Source organism: Brassica rapa, chromosome A07, assembly GCF_000309985.2.
Source record: "Brassica rapa cultivar Chiifu-401-42 chromosome A07, CAAS_Brap_v3.01, whole genome shotgun sequence".
NCBI lineage: Eukaryota > Viridiplantae > Streptophyta > Magnoliopsida > Brassicales > Brassicaceae > Brassica > Brassica rapa.
This window is the reverse complement of record NC_024801.2, coordinates 27,858,709-27,879,655: the sequence shown is the minus strand read 5'-3', so window position 1 is coordinate 27,879,655 and position 20,947 is coordinate 27,858,709. Positions and strand designations below refer to the sequence as shown.

At 33.4% G+C, this 20,947-nt stretch overlaps 3 protein-coding genes across 3 annotated transcripts; 1 reads left to right on the top strand and 2 right to left on the bottom strand.

Moving 5' to 3' along the window:
- The first annotated feature begins 3,464 nt into the window (after window positions 1-3,464).
- On the top strand, window positions 3,465-6,298 carry LOC103832238 (inactive TPR repeat-containing thioredoxin TTL3). The gene is made up of 5 exons (XM_009108213.3): window positions 3,465-4,227; window positions 4,335-4,530; window positions 4,633-4,808; window positions 5,446-5,779; window positions 5,886-6,298. Exons 1-5 carry the CDS (start codon window positions 3,524-3,526, stop codon window positions 6,054-6,056), a joined length of 1,581 nt encoding a protein of 526 aa, XP_009106461.1. The 5' UTR covers window positions 3,465-3,523; the 3' UTR covers window positions 6,057-6,298.
- Window positions 6,299-6,971: 673 nt separating this feature from the next.
- LOC103832237 lies at window positions 6,972-8,724 on the bottom strand. The gene has a single exon (XM_009108212.3). It carries the CDS (start codon window positions 8,196-8,198, stop codon window positions 7,236-7,238), a length of 963 nt encoding a protein of 320 aa, XP_009106460.1. The 5' UTR covers window positions 8,199-8,724; the 3' UTR covers window positions 6,972-7,235.
- Window positions 8,725-12,175: 3,451 nt separating this feature from the next.
- On the bottom strand, window positions 12,176-13,537 carry LOC103832236 (F-box protein At1g78100). The gene has a single exon (XM_009108211.3). The coding sequence runs from the start codon at window positions 13,381-13,383 to the stop codon at window positions 12,418-12,420; it is 966 nt and encodes a 321-aa protein (XP_009106459.1). The 5' UTR covers window positions 13,384-13,537; the 3' UTR covers window positions 12,176-12,417.
- Window positions 13,538-20,947: the final 7,410 nt, after the last annotated feature.

The window sequence follows — 20,947 nt, the reverse complement described above, 5'->3', positions numbered from 1 at the left end:
ATATAGGCCTCTTCCCTTTTCCCGATATATCAGCAGCAGTTCTGAAGACGGGCACTACCATATCATCATCAGAGTCAGAGTCTGTGTCTGAGGGTGTTTCGATCTTCATTTTTTTCTTCCCCTTCTCCATCGCTACACCAGGCTCATGTTGAATGCGTTGTCGAATATTATGCTCCGGTTCTCGTATTTCAACTCCACCTATTTGAAATGGAATAGCTGGTGTTCTTGAGTATGCTATACCACTAACTGCATGTGGAATAGCATCGCCACTTTCGAGATTCTTCTTCCCTGGATAGCCCGTCATATCTGCAATGGTCACAGTGTTGTTAGCCATCGCAAATTCATGCCACTCATCATCTTCTATGTCACAATCTTCTCTCTCTCCGTCATGTTCAGCGCTTTTGGCATTTATATATGAAGCTGGCCCCTCCTCATGCGCCTTGGAACTCCTTATTGAGACAAGTAAATTAACTGCCTCTATTGATCGTCTCAGTTCGATGAAGACCCCCACTTCTGTGTCCTCTGTTATGTATTGGGGCATATCAAGAGCTCCATCGTCAGCTGAGATCCATTCCGGATATTGATAAGATAGTTTGAAATTCACTCCTTCATAAGTTGGATCTATCTCCTCTCTTACTCCCTTGACTAAATCAGACATGTTCATACCGCTGTAGAGGTTAACGTAGTGCTCACCTTTGAAGGAATGATCTTGTTCGAAAACCCATCTTTTATGTGTGTCAGTGACTTATGAATCTTTCAGAGCGGTGAATCTTTAAATTTCTTCACTTTGTTTCTTCTGAGTACTTTGTTGCTTCAGATTTTCTTCACATAGATTTACAGTGATTATTATATGGAATACACCATTTATGGTTTGCTTTGAATAGACATTTAAGATTATCTCTGCTAAGTTCCACCACTTGTTTACCTATGCACAGTAAAAATATCTTCAGTAAATCTACCTTCTCTACGTGGCTTCCTCCTAGTCTTAAAAAAGGAATAGCTGTAATCCACAATTGTAAATTTATTGCAGTAAATACATCATTGCCTCTCCTCAACCGTCCACTCCACCATCTTTGTTCGTGATTATATTACTAAAGTACAAAAGTGGTTCTATTCTACGTAGTCATGTAGAATGGAAATGTCTCTTATATAGCTGAACTTATATTATTCTATCTGAAATATGTAGTATGGAACTACATTCTTGTGGCTTTCTTCTACTCTTAAAAACGGAAAAGGTGTAACCCACAATTATAAATTTATTCCACTAAATACTCCACTGTCTTTGTTCGTGATTATATTACTACATTACAAACAGGGTTCTATTCTACGTTAGTCATGTCAAATGGAAATGTATCCCATATATTTGAACTTATACTATTCTATGTAACATATATGGTATGGAACTACATTTTTGCATTCTCCGTTAGACACCGTTGTTTCTTTCACATTTAAGCTTTTCATCAATTCGTTTCTTTCCATGTTTTCATTCCTTTGTCTTTGAATATGATTTACCCATGCGCTTTCTAAGGTCTGTCATTATTATTAAGGACATAAAATCACCACGTTGTTTTCTCCATGATTAGAAACCGGTAACTTCTTATGTAGAAGGACATAACCGGCAGAAAAGCAAGCAAAAAGCGAAGGAATACATTATGTCAAAATCTTGTCCATTCTCTTGACTTTTTTTTTTTTCGTGGCTACTCAGCCAATAAGCCCTTTTTATAAGTTATCATTCGTCAGTTTTTGACTACTTTTTTGGTATTTATGTTGAAATGTTTTGAAAAAGAGAGAATCTATTTACGTGGCTTATTTTTGGCTTATTATAACTTTGTTCATAGCTTTATATCCTTCTTCGTTTTTAAGTAGAAATCTTCTTAGCACGAGTTTTTATAGTTGTCGGCAAGCAAAAGCACATTCATTCCATGCATTGTTCCAAAATTTCATATACTGGAAGAGCAAATTAAACAAAAATACGCTCAGCATACAAATTTGCTGATACGATATCTTGTCTGAAAACATCTATCAATGATTTAAATCTGATCCAGTTTCTAGTCATAAATATATAGACGAAGCCTCTATTTGTGCTCTAGCTTCTCTTAACTGTGAGATGTTAGTCAAATCTGTAACAAAAAGTTTGAGGTATACGTGTTAGTGGAAGGACAAAAATGAAGAAAGAGTGGTCAAAGCCAAATTAAACATACAACAAACAGAGAAAGCTGCCTAATGCGACAGAAGGTCCCCGACAAAGCCGGCACCGACTCGCACGAACGTACACAACGACAATGTATACTCTATCTTCCACACGAACACAATAATATATGTTAAAACTGTACTTATATATATATCAAAACGAATTAGCATTTACCACTCCTAAATTATAATATTTAGTTTATAATATTTCTTAGCACAAGTCGCTGTTTTGAAAAGAAGCTCCCATTTATGATATTTAACGGTTTGAGCGGATTTTCAGCAAATTTCATTCACCAATCCCTTTGAGTGGATTTGGTTGTTATTAAAACAAACAAAACCTTGAGATTAAAAAATAATAATAGAAAGAAAAAGAAGGCATACAGTTTGGTGGTTGTTATCGAATAATTATTGTGGAATCAGTCACCCACCATATTATTGTGAAAACTTTGGCGTTTAAGAAAATACACTTATTTATTCCACTAATTACTTTTATAAAGCACTATTAAACTTTGACCCTTTGGTTCTTTACTTTTTGATTAGTTTGTTAGTGTAATACAGGCTAATGCCATTACCATAAGTTAGATAAAAATGATAATATATAGATGTGACTTCAAAATTGTAACAAATATAATTATTATAAGTAAGAAGGTAATAAAAAAATAAGAAGACACAACTTCTGAAAATTGAAACAGAACAATAAAAAAACTATAAATCTTCTATTTTGCAACGATCAAAATATGAGATAAATTAATATAAATTGGAACATAACAATAACAAAACTATAAAATTATCTGGCAACCAATAACATAATTTTGACTTTAGTGTTAATCACTTGTTATTGCATTTATCCATTTTATCCAACTAAAGGGTTTAATTTTCATTGTATTAATCATTAGCCCAAATGTCGACAAAATAATGATAACAAAAGCTATTTTAATCTTTTACTAGGCTCCAAATACATTTGAACAATCTATTGCATTTTTCGTCTTTATCCATTAAGACAATAAACAATCAACATGGGGTCAGTCCAATACAGTGTTCCTATCACTATTTCAGAAACGAATGTCTTAAAGAATCGACCCCATAAAATCAAATTAAAATCTTATTTTTGGATTTTAGAAAACAAAAGCAAGATTTTTTGTGTTAGAGCAAAAGGCAGACAAACCAAAAATAAAAATAAAGTTGGTTTCTTGTAAAGAACTCAATAGTAACTCTCGTGTTAGACTTATATAAATACATTAAACAGCTTTCATCTTCAACTTACTCCTCTGTTTCATCGAACTCTCTTCACAGTTCTTTTTACCTTCTTCAAAGATTTCAATATTTTCTTAAAATGGCTAAAGCTAAGAAAATCTCCACGGATCAGAGATTGGGTTGTGAGAGTCTCCTTGGCTGCATTTTCCAGAGTTGGAGCCCTCGCCGCCGGAAACCCTCTTTACCGGAGAAAGATCACAAAGCAAAAGATTACTTGCCTCCCAAGTCAACCACCATTACTAACCCTAAAATCATTCCAAGAAAATCAACCGATTCTTTGGCTCAGACAAAGAGACCAGATCCACTGAAGACCAAACCGGACGAAAGTAACGCAAGAAAATCATCAGATTCCGCCAGAAAATCATCAGATTCCGCCAGAAAATCTTTGTCCTCGGCTTCACCAAGAATAGAGAGCAAGAGGTTTTCACCTAACGGCGTGATGGGAAACATCATCGTGAAACCACAGCCCGCCGCTAAATCTCCTGACGTGTCACAGACGAGAAGTCGGTGGGAGGGCAAAACTGTAAATTACAGACATGATCCGGAGACTCTGAAGAGAATGGGAAACGAAGAGTATTGTCGTGGAAGGTTTGGAGAAGCTCTTGTATTTTACGAGAGAGCTATCTTAGCTGACCCTAAAACGCCGACGTATTGGTCTAACAAATCTGCAGCTTTGATCAGTCTTGGTCGTCTTTTAGAAGCTTCCGATGCATGCGAAGAAGCTTTAAGGCTTAACCCTAGTTATGAGAGAGCTCATCAGAGACTTGCTTCCCTCCAACTCAGGTAGAGTCTTCTCCACTCTGTTCTTTTTGCTTTATTACTTACCTGGTCCTTGTATTTACGATTATTTATTATCTTGTTTATACCCTAAATTGTATTCTTTTAACTAGATTGGGTGAGGTTGAAAAAGCGTTGTCTCACTATAACCAAGCTGGAAAATACACAGAGACAAAACATATAGAACAAGTTGAAGATGTTATAAAATGCTTAAAGAGGTGCGAGGAAGCTAGGAGATCAAAGGAATGGAATGTTGTATTGAAGGAGACTTGTTTTGTTATATCATATGGAGCAGATTCTTCTCCTCGGGTTAGCTTTCTTTCTTGTTCATTTCATATCGAATGTTTCTGTATTAACAATGAGCCAAAAGCTGTATTAGCTTTAATTAAACCGATGATTGTAAACCTGAAGGTCTATGCACTCCAAACTGAGGCATTATTGCATCTTCAGCGACAAGAAGAAGCGAATGATGTGTACCAGAAAGCAACAAAACGCTTAGACATCGATTGTTTCATAAAGATTTTCGGTCTTTCCATTACTTCTTACATCTTAATGGTCGGAGCTCAGGTCTACATTGCAGCAGGAAGGTCAGTCGTACTACTAACACACCATATGCCCTGCCGTTTATTTCATTTCTTTTTCAAAGAGAAGAAGATGCAATTACACATATTAAGAAGGGTGCATCACCGTTGTTCCATCTCCTTTAAATAACAAAAAAACTTTATAAATGAATATTCAATAAATTAATAAACTTATTTTGTTTTAAATTAGACAGATTCAATATATCGATGATAAAATAAAATAAATTCTAAAAACATATATAATCAAAAAGTTGTATTAATGTCATAAAATCATAGTTAATGTATTTAGGTTATGTTTTATATATTATATTTTACAGTTGTAATAAAATTAATGAATTTTATCGTTTTCACCATTCCTGATCTGTATATTATTTTATTTTGGATTAAATTATGTTTTAAGTTATTTTACATCGACTTTTCTTGTAAGGTTATTTGATAAATTAATAAACTTCCATGATTCTGATATTATTAATTTATTTTAAAAATTACAGTATCAAATAAGAAAGGGCCAGCATAACAAAAGCACTGGTCAAAAATATACAATTACAAAGTGGTTCTTTTGTCTTATTAATTAACAAACTCGACGTTTCTATACTTCTAGTACGTGAAGGGAGACTCTTATGTTGTTTCCTTTTATGGGCAGATTTGAAGATGCAGTGACGGCGTCAAGGCAAGCTGCTCGACTGGATCCGAGCAACGTAGAAGTAAACGCAGTGGCTAGAAAAGCGAGGGCGGTTGCTGCGGCGAGACTCACCGGGAATTTACTATTCAACGCGTCCAAATTCGAAGCGGCTTGCGTGGTTTACACGGAAGGACTCGAGAAAGAGCCTTGCAATGCTCTCTTGCTCTGTAACAGAGCGGCCTCAAGATTCAAGCTTGGTCTATTCGAGAAAGCCATTGAAGATAGCACACTAGCTCTCAATCTTCAGCCATCGTACCGGAAGGCGAGGCGGCGCAGGGCGGATTCTTATGCGAAGGTACGTAAAAAGATCAGTTAAAGAACCGGTATAAACCGGTCCAAACTACGACTGAATTTTCATATCAATATGGAATGTAATGGATGTTTATTTGGTTTACTTGTAGTTGGAGAAATGGCAACACGCGATTCAAGATTATGAGTTGTTGATGATGGAGACACCTGAGGACGAGGAGACTAGAAGAGTCTTGGCTGACGCAAATGTCCGGTTTAGGAAACATATTGGTGGAGATGTCCGGTTTAAAGAAATCGGCTCGGATTTAGTAGTTTTAAATTGATATGGGATATTTGGGGTTGAATAAGCTGAATTGTATAGTTTTGAGAGATTTTTTCTTTAAAACGATTTGGTTGTGTCTGCTTGTTTGTTTGCCTTGTTTTGCTAAATTAGGGTCACACTATTATCTGATCATTTTCTTATTTTAGGGTTTTTGTGTGTGTGTGTGTGTGTGTGTTTACCCTAAAAGTTTTGTATCAAACGAATATACCAAAACCTCATCACATACGGGAACATTTCCTCTAATCTTTCTTTTTTTTAACAAACTCAATATTACAGTTTTGATCTTTGAAGCTTGGGTTATAGACTAGAAACGGCATATCTCATTGACTAGCTAGAGGTTTTAAACCAAACCATGCAAAGTGAAAGGAATTAGACAAGACATCTTATAAAATAAAATTCACTAGCGTGCCGTATGAGAATTATTCTTATTGTGAGAGTTATTTTCACAATACTATTTTGTCTATTGACATTTGACAATGATCATTTATAGGTTTGTTTCTTGTTATGCGCTTCTCCATAAAATCGAGGAAACTCTTACATAGTAGGCTGATGTCTTATTCAGTTACTATCAGGCAGAAGAGAACTAACCTGTGTGTTATTGATCGCTATGTTCAACGTGTGTGTGTGACATTCAATCTGGTTATATATCTCCATCCAGAAACCATGAGTTATTATTATATGTTTAAGTTTACTATATGATACAAACATAAAAACGGAGTTATTGTCTGTTGTAAAAGGACGGTGCAAATTGAAATGTATGTTTTCATCTGAATTTTATCTTATGGTTTTCGTATCACATATTTCATTTATCAAACTCCTCAGTGGTTTACAAATACACACATAACATATCGGGAACATATATGCTCAAACTTCAAACACAACAAAAATACAGAAAAAAAATTATCTATTAAGCATATTTGTGTCAAATAAAAGCCATGTACATATATTTACGTTACGTTACAAACGTCGTGATGAAAAAACACACACTGAAACAAAGTAAAAGTAAATATTTTGAGATACTCAACAGAGTAACCCTAGAAACTCAATAAACCAAGAGAAAAAAAAAGTGAAAACAAGTACCAAAATTAATAAACAAATAATCAAAATAATAGTATAAAAAAATCTTAATCATATCTTTAAAATACGATGATTAATAAGTGAGAAATAGATCTGGTAAAAATTAGCTTTTCCAGCTTCGACACCGAGACAGAGGATCTTGAACTCCTCCGACAACCCAAGTCTCCTTAGCAATGTCCGAAGAGAGTCTGTAATAATCAGTATCGTATCTCATCAACACTAGTTCCGTATTCTCCTCCTCCATCAGTGATCTCAAATCCTTCTTACTCTTCTTCTTCACACTCATCTCTTCTTCCTCTGTTTTCACTTGCACTCTCTCTTCTAACCAACTCTTCGCTGGAGCCGACCTACACCTCGTCAGCAAAAGCGCGTTCGGCGGCGGAACCGCCGGTTCCGCGTCTGCGTTTTCATCAACGACGCACTTCTTGTCGTTCTTGTCTTCGTCGTTGGTGCTCTCTTCCTCTTCTAAAACCATAAACCATTTGGAGAAAACAGTCTTAGTATTCTCCTCTTCTTCTTCTTGTTCTTGTTCATCGTCTTCCTCGTCTTCGCTAGTGATGACATCAGCATGTCTGAAATCACCAAAACATCTGAAATCGAACTTGACGTTCCTTAAACAAGTCAAGAAACCCATCACGTCTTTCTTCAACCCAAGAAACTTGCTCTGCGACTTGTTGCTATGTATCCTCTCTATCTCCTCCATCACTGACCGCCAGTTCTTTCCTCTCCCGCCGCATTTTCTCGGCCGGACTTTGATCTGACCGGCGCACGTGACTTTAGGTGAAGTGGGCTCAGCTATCTCGTCGTTACCCATGTTCTTACCACTTGCTTGTTTAGCCCACAAAGCAGGACTCTTATGCCCTCCTCCTCCGCCGCCGTTTGAGAGTTTGCTGAGCTGGCGACGGTGGTGTGGACGACGGTTGGTGGAGATGGAAGGGCGAGATGGGCTGCAAATGGGTTTATGTGTAAGAGCTAAGTGGGTTCTTGAAGGGAAACAAACCAACAAGTCTGCAGAGTAACCAGAAGAAGAAGAAGATCCTCTGTTTCCTTCTCTTCCTTTGATCATTGTCTTTTTAATTTTATTCTCTGTTTTTTTTTTTTTTTTGGTGTTTGTTTTTTTTTGGATCGATCTCGCAATGGAAGTGTTCAGCTTTTTTATGTTTGGTTTTATAAAACTCTTCTTTTTTTCTTTTTAGGCTTTGAAATTCTTGTGACAGCTTTTACATGTTTTTGCTTTTGTGTGAAAAAACTCTCTTTTTGTTGGAACTCTTTTCACAACAAAAAGTTAAAAGTTAAAAAAAAAAATCGGTGGTGCACTACCAACTGTCTTTGTAAAATTGGTGGATAAATATGAAGAAGCAGAAGAAGAATAAGAAGATGTGTAGGGGTCAAATGAGTGAAATTGGTTTATAACCACTTTATTCCAACTTAAACAAGAAGCTTCTTGACTGAATCATTTACTTTCAACATTCAATGGTCTTCACCACTTCTTCTTATTATTCATACACTAGGTTAAGACCCGCGCCTTGCGCGGAATGAATATTATATATAAATTATTTTTAAGTATTATATATTTTTTACAAATTATGAAATAATAAATAATTAAAAATTTAGTAACTATTATGTATATAATTAAATTAGTACAAATACTTAAATAAATTGTATTAATCCACACAAACACTTTTTTCTATTCTATATGGTATAAAATTAAGTATAAATGATATTAACATAGATATATAGTACATTTTTAATATTGACATTTTTTAAAAAATATTTTAGACTCATATTATTTTTGATCATTTGTATTTAGTTATAACAAATTTTTTAAATCAATGATAACAATAAAACATTTGTGGGATGTTTAATAGTTTTAGTAATTTATAATTTTAAAAACATTCAATGCAAAGTTTAAAATCTAAATATTAAGTTGTTAATAATTGTTCAAAATGTTTATCAAAAAAATTCAAAGCAAATTCAAAATTAAAATACTTATTTATTTTATATGGTATATAATTTTTTTTAAAAAAATATTAATATACATATATATATATATATATATATAATATTTATTAAATGAGATTTCCTACTTATGTAATTTCGTAATCATTTGTATCTTGTTATAACATAAATTTTAAACCATGGATCAAAAAAAAATTAATGTGAGATTTTTAACAACTTTAGTCATTTATATTCGTTTTTAAAAATTCAAAATATAACATATAGGAAAATATCTAAATTTTTATTATATAATTAATGTGGTTGTTTAATTTATTTTAATAAGTTAAAATTTAAAAAAAAATGATAGAGAATAGACTAATTTTTATCAAATCTTTAAGTGTCATATATACTTTAGTCATATTAGGTAATTCCGTGATTTTTATTTAAGGAAACAATGAAGAACATTTATGATTAATTTATGGTTAGTTTAATAAAAAACTTATTATATATGTATATGGACCAACATATTTTTCTAAGAATTTTAAGAGTGATTGTGGTGATGACATGTGGTTACAAAAATATGTTGTAATGCTTCTCTTTTAATATATAGGGGATATTTATTAATCATTTCACTTTGAGATTTATCCCATTATCATACTGATGAGTTTGTATTCATATAGTGAACAAATATGACATCAATATTTGGTCACTATAAACCCATGTACCACCAGTCTAGATTTTACCTCTATAAGCTTGATTACAAAGACAGAATGCATTGGTCATAGTTCCTATGTTTATCGATAAGTCGATCCACAATCAAATTTCAAAGGTTTTTTATTCTAGTCCGGTTTTATATAAACATCTTATGTGTGTGTACAAATATATTCATTTTTCATCTAATTTATTCACACAAAAAAAGAAGAAGAGAATAACATGTGAATGTGACAAGGGTGATGATGGGTTATAGTCGAATGCTCCAATATATTAAAGTTGGAAAACTTTCGTGGGCTTTACTTTTGCAATCTCAATATATAATCATAATATTATTATATGAATAAGAAAAAGAAAGACAATGGTATAGAGGAAATAAAGGAAAAGATCGTTAGGCACGAGGCTTGCTTCTTAATCCAATGGTACTCACAAGTTGTGTGGTCACATTTCCCTTTGTTGTTGTTATCTTCAACCACACACTCATCGATTCTCATTTGCCATCTCTTAGTTTAAACTACCATCCAACTAGATCACCAAACTAAAACACCAAATGAATGTGAATTTCAGAAGTGCAAACTCTTTTTAGGGATGTGAATGATGTGATATGAGAATGATGTGATAAAGAATTGAAATAGTGTATGATAAAAGTATTTCGACATGGAAAATGAATGATTTGATATAAGTGTTTCAAAATTAGAAAAATATTATTGCAGATGCAAATATTTGGAAAAGTTTTTTAAAACTGTGGTTCTCTTCAAAGAGTTTTATTTCTCTAATATTCTGCAATTTCATAGTTCAAATAATCACAGTGCTAATGGTAAGTAACAAATTAAACTTCAGCTTCAAACACAATATTTTGATTTATTGCCATGCTTCCCACACAATTTGTTTATCCTTCTTTACTATAACTGAAAGAGGTGCAGCTCTGGTTCCGGCTTTAATTTTAGTATGGTTCCAGCATTTTTCATTAAACTCTTCCTCTAATCGTCATTTCATAGCCCAACTAAAACATATATAGCATGGATATTTTGGACGTTTGGTAGGAGAACTATTGTGTGTGAAACTTGATGAATTGTTGCGAGTTCTTATAGATCATTAGACAATAATACACATTTGAGAACATGTATAAGAATAATAATACACTTTTTGTCTTACTAGTAATCATGAAACTCAATTGTTACTACTATAATTTACATGAAATGGGTAAATAGGCATGCCGGTTCCCCACTTTCACTCTAGTTCACTTACATTTTACCAATGATGCGCTTTTTGTGTTGATCCCTTTATCAGTACATATTTCTTGGAATGATAAATATGCATTTGGACCAACAATCACATGACAATAACTATCATGCCCCAGCAATCAAATAGACTGAAGATGAAATGAAAAGTTAGGTATGTGTTATCATGTTAAGTTGCATCACACATAGAGGTAGGCCATTAGCACTAGAAATAAAGCTTTATTTAATAGTTAAGCAACACTTCCTTCATACATAAATTGTGTAAAGGAACATATATTGTTTTAAAACTAATTTCCAAACAAAAAAAAACTTATGTAAAGATAAAGATAGTGTTTGATTTAGTTGTGCTCTTGAGAGCGACAACATTGAGAAAGCATGTGGGTAGGCGCCATTGGCACTAACAGCCCCATTCGAAAAAAGTTAGGCATTTCACATCTTACCCCTTTTAACAAATTTAAGTCTTTTAGTTTTCTTTCTCAAATCACAATCAAACATATACTTTAAGTATAGATAAATTGTATAAGTATGTCGTAAACATAAGCTTAATTGCGACAAAATCCATGACAAATGTGGCAAAAGGAAGCCTGATAAATATGAAAATTGTATTGCCTAACACTTTTAACTTGCAATCAAAGTTTTGGATTGAAGCATCATTCATACCTATAGGCTATGGTTGATTCACTCTCTAATCAAACTTTTATATGTGAAATTTATTCTGATATCATCTATAGGACCACCTTTTATTTATAACAGGAGATTAAATTATGGTTTAATTTTAATGTTAAGAATTATATGAGTGACCTAATCAAATAACAATCTGTTTGATCATGATAGTGACAATACCACCCAATGGCTACAAAGGCTTAGTATATTAAACTATGTGTTGGTTATGATATCTATTCAATTCTTTATATATACTTTGTTTTGTTCACGAAAATTCGATAAGGATATTGAAAAGTCGAAGTACAGCTCATAAACTTAACCTTGAAAGAGATCAGCATCGATTAGATTATTAGTTTATACTTGCTTTTCTCTAGGAGCGATCTTAACGGGCCTTATAATGGGCTTAAACTGGGATCCAATAGAATTCAATCTCGACTCTCATTGCTTAATTATTAATTGCTTGGTTTAATTCCATATAATACCCACACCATCATAAACCTCGTGATTCTTCAGACAAAAAGGGAATCTTACATAATAAAATACAACTGTTTGTTTGTACTAATACCGAAACAACGCATTTAATGTGGTAATCATATTCTATTAATGTAATAATTCGAGTTTGACCAAACTCGTACGCCATCAAGTACAGATGGCTTCGTACGGTGTTGTCGGTATACACTATACATAAAAAGGCCAAACAAACAAAAGCCCATTGGGCCCTTTCCATCGACTCTAGAAGGAATTCATCTCTAACACATTTCTCCTACGCTTAAGCAACGCCGTAACGGCTTCACCGTACATACAATCGGCGGCGAACGCCTCCGTCGCCAGCTCAGCATCATTATCATCGGAACTCACGCCGCTCGGCCTTACGACCACGAGCGTCGCGGCCTCGAGACAGATCCCGCTCTTCAGCTTCAGCATCGGCGCGTGTCTCATACTCATCCTCACGTTAGGCACCTCCGTGCGATCCCTCACGCGCTCTACTCCCAAGCCTTTCTCGTCCACACGCGCCTCCGCCTCTCTGTACTCTTTCATCCCCGCCGCGCTCATCACCACCGTCCCTTCCTCGTCTCTGTCGCGCACGGTTAGTCTCTCCATCTCCTTGTGCTCCTTCACCAAGTCTCCCATCAGGTGGTGGCGCGTCGAGGCCGCCATCAGCGCGTTGATCGTCCACACCACGCGCGTCTTTAAACCGCAGACGAACTCCGAATCGGTCTCCACGGCGTTGACCGGAGATTCCGTTGCCGATGCGTTGACCGTCGCCGATCGGAAAGCGACGATGACGGAGCTCTTGAGAGTTTCTCCGAACTCCGCCTTCCACTTGACGGCGGCGCCTTTCTCGAGATTGGCGTCGCCGCCGTATAGCTCCACGTCCAGGTTCCGGATCCGGTTAAATCCGGCGAGAATCTGAGCCGGAGATTTAGGAGTCTCGGCCGGTTTAGCGGATCTGGAGAAGATCGGGAGGATGGATTTGAAGATCGAACGGAAGAAGCTAGCCACCGGAGAATTAACCTCCGGCTCCGGCTCGGCGGCGCCGAGGATCTGATCGAGCTGGAGAAGGAGCGAGTCTGACTGAGCAGCGAGCGAGTTGAATCGTTTCGAGACGGAACGACATCGTATCAGCGTTTTGACGTCAGCGACTTTGTTCAAAATGTCGATGACCACATGATTAGGAATCGCATCAAAAGCGTCCATGGTTATCTTTTTTTAAACCTTCGGGATGAACTAGAGAGTCTTCTCACTTTCTTTCTCTCTGCTCTTTGTTTCTCTTCTGTTCTGGAGTAGAAGAGATTCTTGTCTTAAATAAGGAAAAAACACATAAGGCGATATGATATTGATATTTTAATTACCGGCATGTGGGACCATTATTGTTGCCGTCGGTATATGATATTTAATCAATAAAGAACAATAAGTACAGCTTTTCTGAATTTGATTGGTGGGTTGGTATTAAATTAGCAGACATCAACGATTGAGATGCTCTCTATCAGGCGACATGGTCCTTGATCGACGGTTGAAAGCTACTTTAACATTTTTATTAAATTCCGGTCCATACTGGGGGAAATAATTGATAAAAAAAAACTTAATTTGGTTGGATCCAAAAGTGAAATTAGATTTTTAAAGAAAGAATAGAGAAAGATATGAAGAGAAAGTAGAAAATAAAATGTGTTTTTAGTTAGTTAGTGAATTTTGATTTATTTTTGTCTATTAGATGTAATTTCTCTAGATTTAATTCATTTTTCTTTAAAGAAAACCGTGATCATATATAAATGAATAATCATTCAGTTGATATTTTAACAATATTCTCCATATTTTGTTTCTTTTATTGTGATATACAATAAACTTTCTTCAAAGTCTCATATTTTTATTGTCAATCAACAATAACATATATTCTACTATGTTATACATTTTTCTTGGGTTAATATTGACAGTAGATATTATCATTGTGTCACCATTATTAAAATAATTCTGCGTATTGTCATAGTGTCTTCATCATATTTTGAGTATTTTATTTTATACTGAAAGTGTATTCACCATATTTTTAAAACTCGAATGGTGACAACGTTAATACAGAAAGTATAACCATTAACCATTGTATGTATCCTGGTTGATTTATCGTTAATGTATTTGCAAAAAGAAAATGTATTTTATAGAGGATGAGACAAATAATTAAATAGATGTAATAGACGGAAAATATGGTCTTTGAAGTAATAACGACTTAAAACTGTATATATTCTGAAACACCAAGTATAGTAGTTGAGTGATAAAGATTGAAGAGTGTAAAATTCTAGATCCACATGCTTCGCCTTTCAAGAGACTCCGAATCATTGGAGAGATCGGATAGTTTGATTCCAAAGAGTTGGTCCAAAACAAAAAGGTGCCATAAAACCTATCTTTGACTACAACAAAGTTGTTAAAAAAAAAAAGACTACTTCAACAACTAAAGAAAAAAAGACAAAATTGCTGTTTTTTTTTGCGTTTACAATTAAAAATAAATTTCACAAAATCTAATTATAAGGCTGGATATATAACCAGATGTTTATATGTGCGTCTAAGTTTTAATGTTTGTCGAAAAGAAGTTCTAACGTTTAGGTTTAGTAATATTGGTATAGAAAATATATTTTTAGTTTAATAAAGTTTATAATGCATTTATCAACATAAACAAACAATAACAGAAACCTAAATGTTTACAAAACCCGTGTGCACAAGGATTACCATCGTTCACAGACTCCCGTTGCGTATGTACGGAAAGGTCAGCTGCACCCGTGTTCATCAGGATCTCTCTCTTTTAGCATTGATGAACGAGGGAACACAAAAAAAAAAAAATTCTGTTGTGTTGATATTTTTGTATCTCTGTCTTTTTCGAGATTCAAAACTTCTATCAAGTTTATTTTTAATATATTTTTAGATGCAACTATTCTGTTATGTGAATGTAAATATATTATCAACATGTATGTACACGGATCTAACTTTAACGATGCCACCACGTTCGTAATATTATCACAAACCACTAGACAGTATGGTGTAGATATATAATATACTAAATTTTATTTTCAAATATAAATTATAAATTTGTTTTATCATTGCTTTAATATGCAAAAGCTCGAGTGGGCGTAAGATTAAGTTGGGACAGGTTGTATAAATGCATCTTTTTGTCTTCTGAATTAATGCATGAATATGGGAGTTGTTGTGGCATATCTTGTCACACGTTCTTCCAAGGAGATCCATACATCATACACTATCTTGTGGCTGTGTAGAAATGTCTTACTCATGAGTTATGAGTCATGACAATAGTTTAGAATATGGTTAAGCGGTCATCGAGTTAGTATTACGTACTTTCGCAATATTCGTAGCCTTGAAAAGACTAGTCGTTTGGATTGTAAACGGCTATATCTACCGTTGCTAGAAATTCCGGTTCGAAGTGCAAAGTGAAGATCAACACACGAAAATCGTTGATTCTTGTAATCTTGTCTCCCCTTTACAATTGCAAAAAAAAAATTATAGTCTTTGAAATGGTCAAATCAATTTTTGTTATATATTTAAAAAAGAATAAGATGAGAATCAAATGGCACGGGAAAAAATGTCAGTTCCAAAATTTACGCGATTGCCAAAAACACATCTTTCTGGGATAAGTGAACAAGAGGTAGGGTTCAACTTCCAACATTTATCTTTTGTCTCCTTTTCTCCTACTTTGTCTTTATTGATTGATTGTTACAAACAACTTGACACTATCTTCCAAATAATCTACGTAAATTAATAGTGTCCGCCTTAAAAACATATGTTAACAATTCTTTTCCCTTATACATCTATCTTGCTCTACGACAACCATGAGTGAGTGAACCTGTAGAATTTAAAACCAGAGATTCTTCCAACTAGAGAATAACCATCAAATGTTATACCAAATGGTTTGTTCAAACTATTTATTTTAAAAGATTGGCAAGCCAATGGTATATCCGTATATGCTATGTACTATGAAAATACGAAATTGTGTAACGCTACAACTTTTATATAAACTAGTATATGCTCATATCAATAATTTATAGGAAGTGGATACTCATTATTCTAACTTAAATTTTTGGGGACAAGTGGACAACTCAGCCGTGACAATGACTAAACAATAGTTTTTAAAAGATCTTAATCATTTGCTTATTCAATATCATTATTGACTATTTTATTCATTTTATTAGAATTGCACAGCTAAGCTACTAATTTAAAATGAAATATGAGAAATTTTATATATTAACGCCAAGTCGCCAGTTGGAATAGTGGTTTAGGTATCCCTTTAAATAGTGTTGCAATAAAAAAACGTATACACTTAGGCTTTGGAGTTGGATAGAGTACATAAGGGAGTTTGGATTTTGCGATGAGTGTTTATTACGTGTAATAACATTATTATATACATATGTATGTCTGGAGTTTAGGATTTGTTGGTATAAAAAACAAGAATATGCTGTAAATTCGTGTTAGCTCCGTCACATTATCATCCTTTTTGCTTATAGAAATATGATAGCTTATCCCCTTGATTCTATCAAGAGAAACCATAAATTTTGATCAACATTTTTGGAAACCTACCAGCTTTATATTAGTGGCACCAAGATCAACCATATTGAGCCTAGACTTCTAGTACTGATTAGCACACAATTCATTGATCATTTGCTTCATTTCAGTTGTAAATATCATACTTATAAAAAAAATCTAAAACACGCCAACATTACTTATTGTTTTAAGCTTAACATGTTAAAATTGTTTCCGTTTTGTAAAAGAAAATCACCAAAATGGTCGTAAAATATACATACAGCAGTTTTCTTACGTGTGTTTCAGACACATAAAATGTCAAAGAAACAAATAGAAACTCTTTTATGTCTAACACAATTCTTACTCACTGCAAAAAAGAAGAAGAAATCTTATTAAAATTTGCTTAAACCACACAAATAAACAAAAACTGGAACCTATCCGTTTCTTCGAATTCTCTTTTGGGCTACACTCATTATGGACTATAAGGCCCATTGTCTCGAACAACACGGCCGCATTAGATTACACTACCCAGTGTTGTTCAAAAGGCCGATTTATATACCAATATTGATTACTTTGTTGGGCCCATTGGATTATGCACAAGACCCGATAATTAATTTGGCTTGTAATGATTGGTTGAAATGTAAATATAGGAATGTAGCTGTAGAATTTAGGTTAGTTTGTAGTTTTTATTGTTGTAGCTTTATATTTTTTTGCTGTAAAAAAATACTACAATTCCTAAAGCACTTTAAAAGTTGTTTTAATAAAAAAAATAAAACATGAACAAACAAAAAAAGAAGGCTGTAGATGTTGTAGCAAAGTTTAACTTTAAAATTAAAGCTACATCATTATTGGTTAGGATTAGTGGTTTAAAAATAAATAAAGCTAAAGTCTTAAGTTAAAGCCCAACCAATCATCAAAGCCCAACTAATCATCACCGACGTATCAAAGGAATTTTACTTTTAAAAATAAAAATGTATAAAATAAAGTATGTCGTGGAAGTTTTATCAGTTCAGTGATTGACCAAAGAGTTCTATACTGAAAGTATGAGATCCAGTTTTCATAAAATAAGATTTCTACAAATTAATACATGATATAAGTAAATATATTTTCAAGATTTGTGCGCAGATAAAATTCTAAATACTGTGAATTTTACGTAGTAAAATTTTCTGTTCAATTTCTTTTATAATTATTCTAAAAAATTGTAATAAAAATATTAAAATATGCAGAAATTGTGTAAACGAGTTTTAATTGCTAACTTCTTTTGTATTTTTATTGTTTTCCTTGGTGGTTACACTCAGCTTCCGGTCAGACCCATTTCAATAGTAAATTAGGTTATGCGCCAAGAAAAATTGAAGCTAAAGAAAGAAAATTGGGACATTTTTCCTTAAGTGAAATTTTTTTGAATCTTTATTTGGGATTCAATTTTTAAAAAATTGTAATGGGCCATGCGAAAATATGTTCTCAGCAGATGCACAGAGCCGAGCATGCTTCTATATAGACATGAAATAATATATATATATATATATATATATATATTAGTTAGTTACCCCATTATATGTTATATATATATTAGAATTGTTAGTTGGAATCTAAGAACATATCTTGAGTGCTAATATAACAATAACCACTAGAACAATTTAAAAGATCTAAAAGCAACTTACCCTATAACCCTAGCTTTGGCTTCTACAAATATACAGTTGTATCCTTTCTCCAATATCTCATAATGCGATAAGATTATAAAAATAGTACAGAAAACCTGAAAGTGGATAATTATTGGAACGAAACTAAATTTGCTCCCCAGACGAAGATCACTTGATCACATGATCTGAAATCATAATCGTCCAATTAATTTAAACTTAAAAGCAATGTATACTACACACATTTCCTCTAAGCCTACAAAATGGGAGAAGTAAACAGAGAATGAAGAGAGGAGGGGACCATTAAAGTGACACGTATATGCTTAGAAACATGAATTATTGCAAAACTTAATTAGCTAATAATGAGAATCTAACTAATGGTCCCCGTTACCTTTTTAAGATGCTTGTTAGCTTTAATTGGTCCCTATAGCTTTGTGATATCTCATTTTCTTTGACATGATGGGATTTAAGCTGTAATTAGGGAATATATGTGTGCATACATAGATTATGAAACTTAATATTTATGCATTAAGCATATCCAATACTTTTTAATTAACAATTACTAAATGGATGGTGTTAGTTAAGCATAAAACAGTGAACATGCTTGTTAGTTGGCACTGATCGAAGAAATAGGATATAGGAATCATTCAAAATCAGTATAAGCATCAAGAAAGACTAATAACGTCGTACAAGTACCTCCAAAAATTAACAAGACAAACAAAAATGTTACATATTTAATATGTTACATATAACTATAATATAATTTAGATCGTCTCAACCATTGCTGGGAATATATATATACACTTTTTTTTTTGAAACACTGGGAATCTATATACACATATATAGGATTTGGAGATTTTAATTGGTCTCAACAAAATGAAATATCATAGTAGTTGTTGATCTGGGACACAGAGCCAGAGAATAACACATGAACCCCATTGTTCGTGTGCGTAGTTTAGTGACTCAGTGATAGCTGTCCATAGAAAGCAAACTATGTTTGCTCTCTTTTTCTTTTCGTATGTATTTCCTTTAATCATATTATTCATTTTTTGTTGTCAACATCCAAATCATCTATTTATAAATATATGGAGTCTTTCACATTTCTCATTCTTATTGGTTAATGATACAATGTATCTCGTTTGCTATGTGCCTATATCTAGCTTCCCGTCGTTATCGGGATGAATAGATCTTTCACGAAAAGTTTTGTAAAACACGTCATCGAATGATTCTTGCGCTGAAAACAAGAAGTTATAAATACAAAATGTAATGTACATATTAATACAAATATACTGAGTTTCTTTTATAAAAGGTTTTCATAAAATAAACTGTCTGTTTCATACAAAATGTATTGTTTATTAGGTTCAGTTAGGTGAAACCAGATTTTGGGGAAAAAAAGAAACTAAATTTTGGAAGATTTGATATATCTGGGTCTGGTCCTATATATTTTTGGTCACTTATAAAAAACATAAATTAATAGTCATATTTATAAAAAAAACAGGTAGAAGCTACCATATAGTTAAACTGGCAAATAGAGTTGATCCCAATAATTGGAGGAAATCGTACTAATTAGTTTTTTTACTTTCTTTCTTTTCAAGTTGGATCACCAATGATGGGGTTTCTTCTTTAAATAATATCTCAAATAATTATATGTATATGGTTAATATAAGTGAAGATACACACACTTAGCAGCTTTAGCTTCTTTACACGTATCAAGTTATCGAGTCATGTCTTCTCTTGGAATGGAAGCATGTTGGTTGTCCCATGCACTTTAAGTTCAAATATATCTAACACATTAGAAAAGAAAGGATTAGTGCAAAATAACAATAGTATGTAGCAACCCCTTTCTCAAAAAAAAAACAATAGTATATAGCATATATAGCTTTATATGTTTATTTTACATAAATTCAACCACTTTAAGTGGATTCCAACTCCTCATTCAACCTAAGTAGTGTTACTTTATAGCGGTTTTCCTTTTCACCACCTAACATTGAAAAATAACTCACCGTTCCATATACACACATAATACATTATAATAGGACAAATGTTTTTCGTTTAAATAATGGAAAGTTTCTTCAAAGTAGAAAACAAAAGAGACCTCACTTTCACAAGATTCCTTCGTATGCCTTTTAATTTATTTTTAACATATATACACAATTGTTAAATTATCTTACGACGTATTTGTAATAATACTCAAACATCACGTAGTGTAAGAAATCGTAGTTTTAACACATTGCTTATCTAACTATGTCACTTTATCACTAAATATATAATAAATTTGCACGCTATGTTTATATTGATGTTTGTGCGATAGTATAATAACATATGGCCACATAAAAAAAACTGTCTTTTTAGAAAAAGAAATAAATTGCATATCTACTAACAAAAAAGTATGAACCCAGGCCAGAAGTATTTTCCAATATTTGTTTTGGGAAATTAAGTATTATTTCTCACTTGTTGAACTTGCTTCCATGCTATGTTACATGGAAACGGAAGCGGGTACGTGGAAGCGGAAGCGTAAGGAAGCGCATAAGCGAGATTTTTTAAAATATTAGGAAGCGGGTACGTGTTGGAAGCGTATATCCATATATATATATATATATATAAAACTT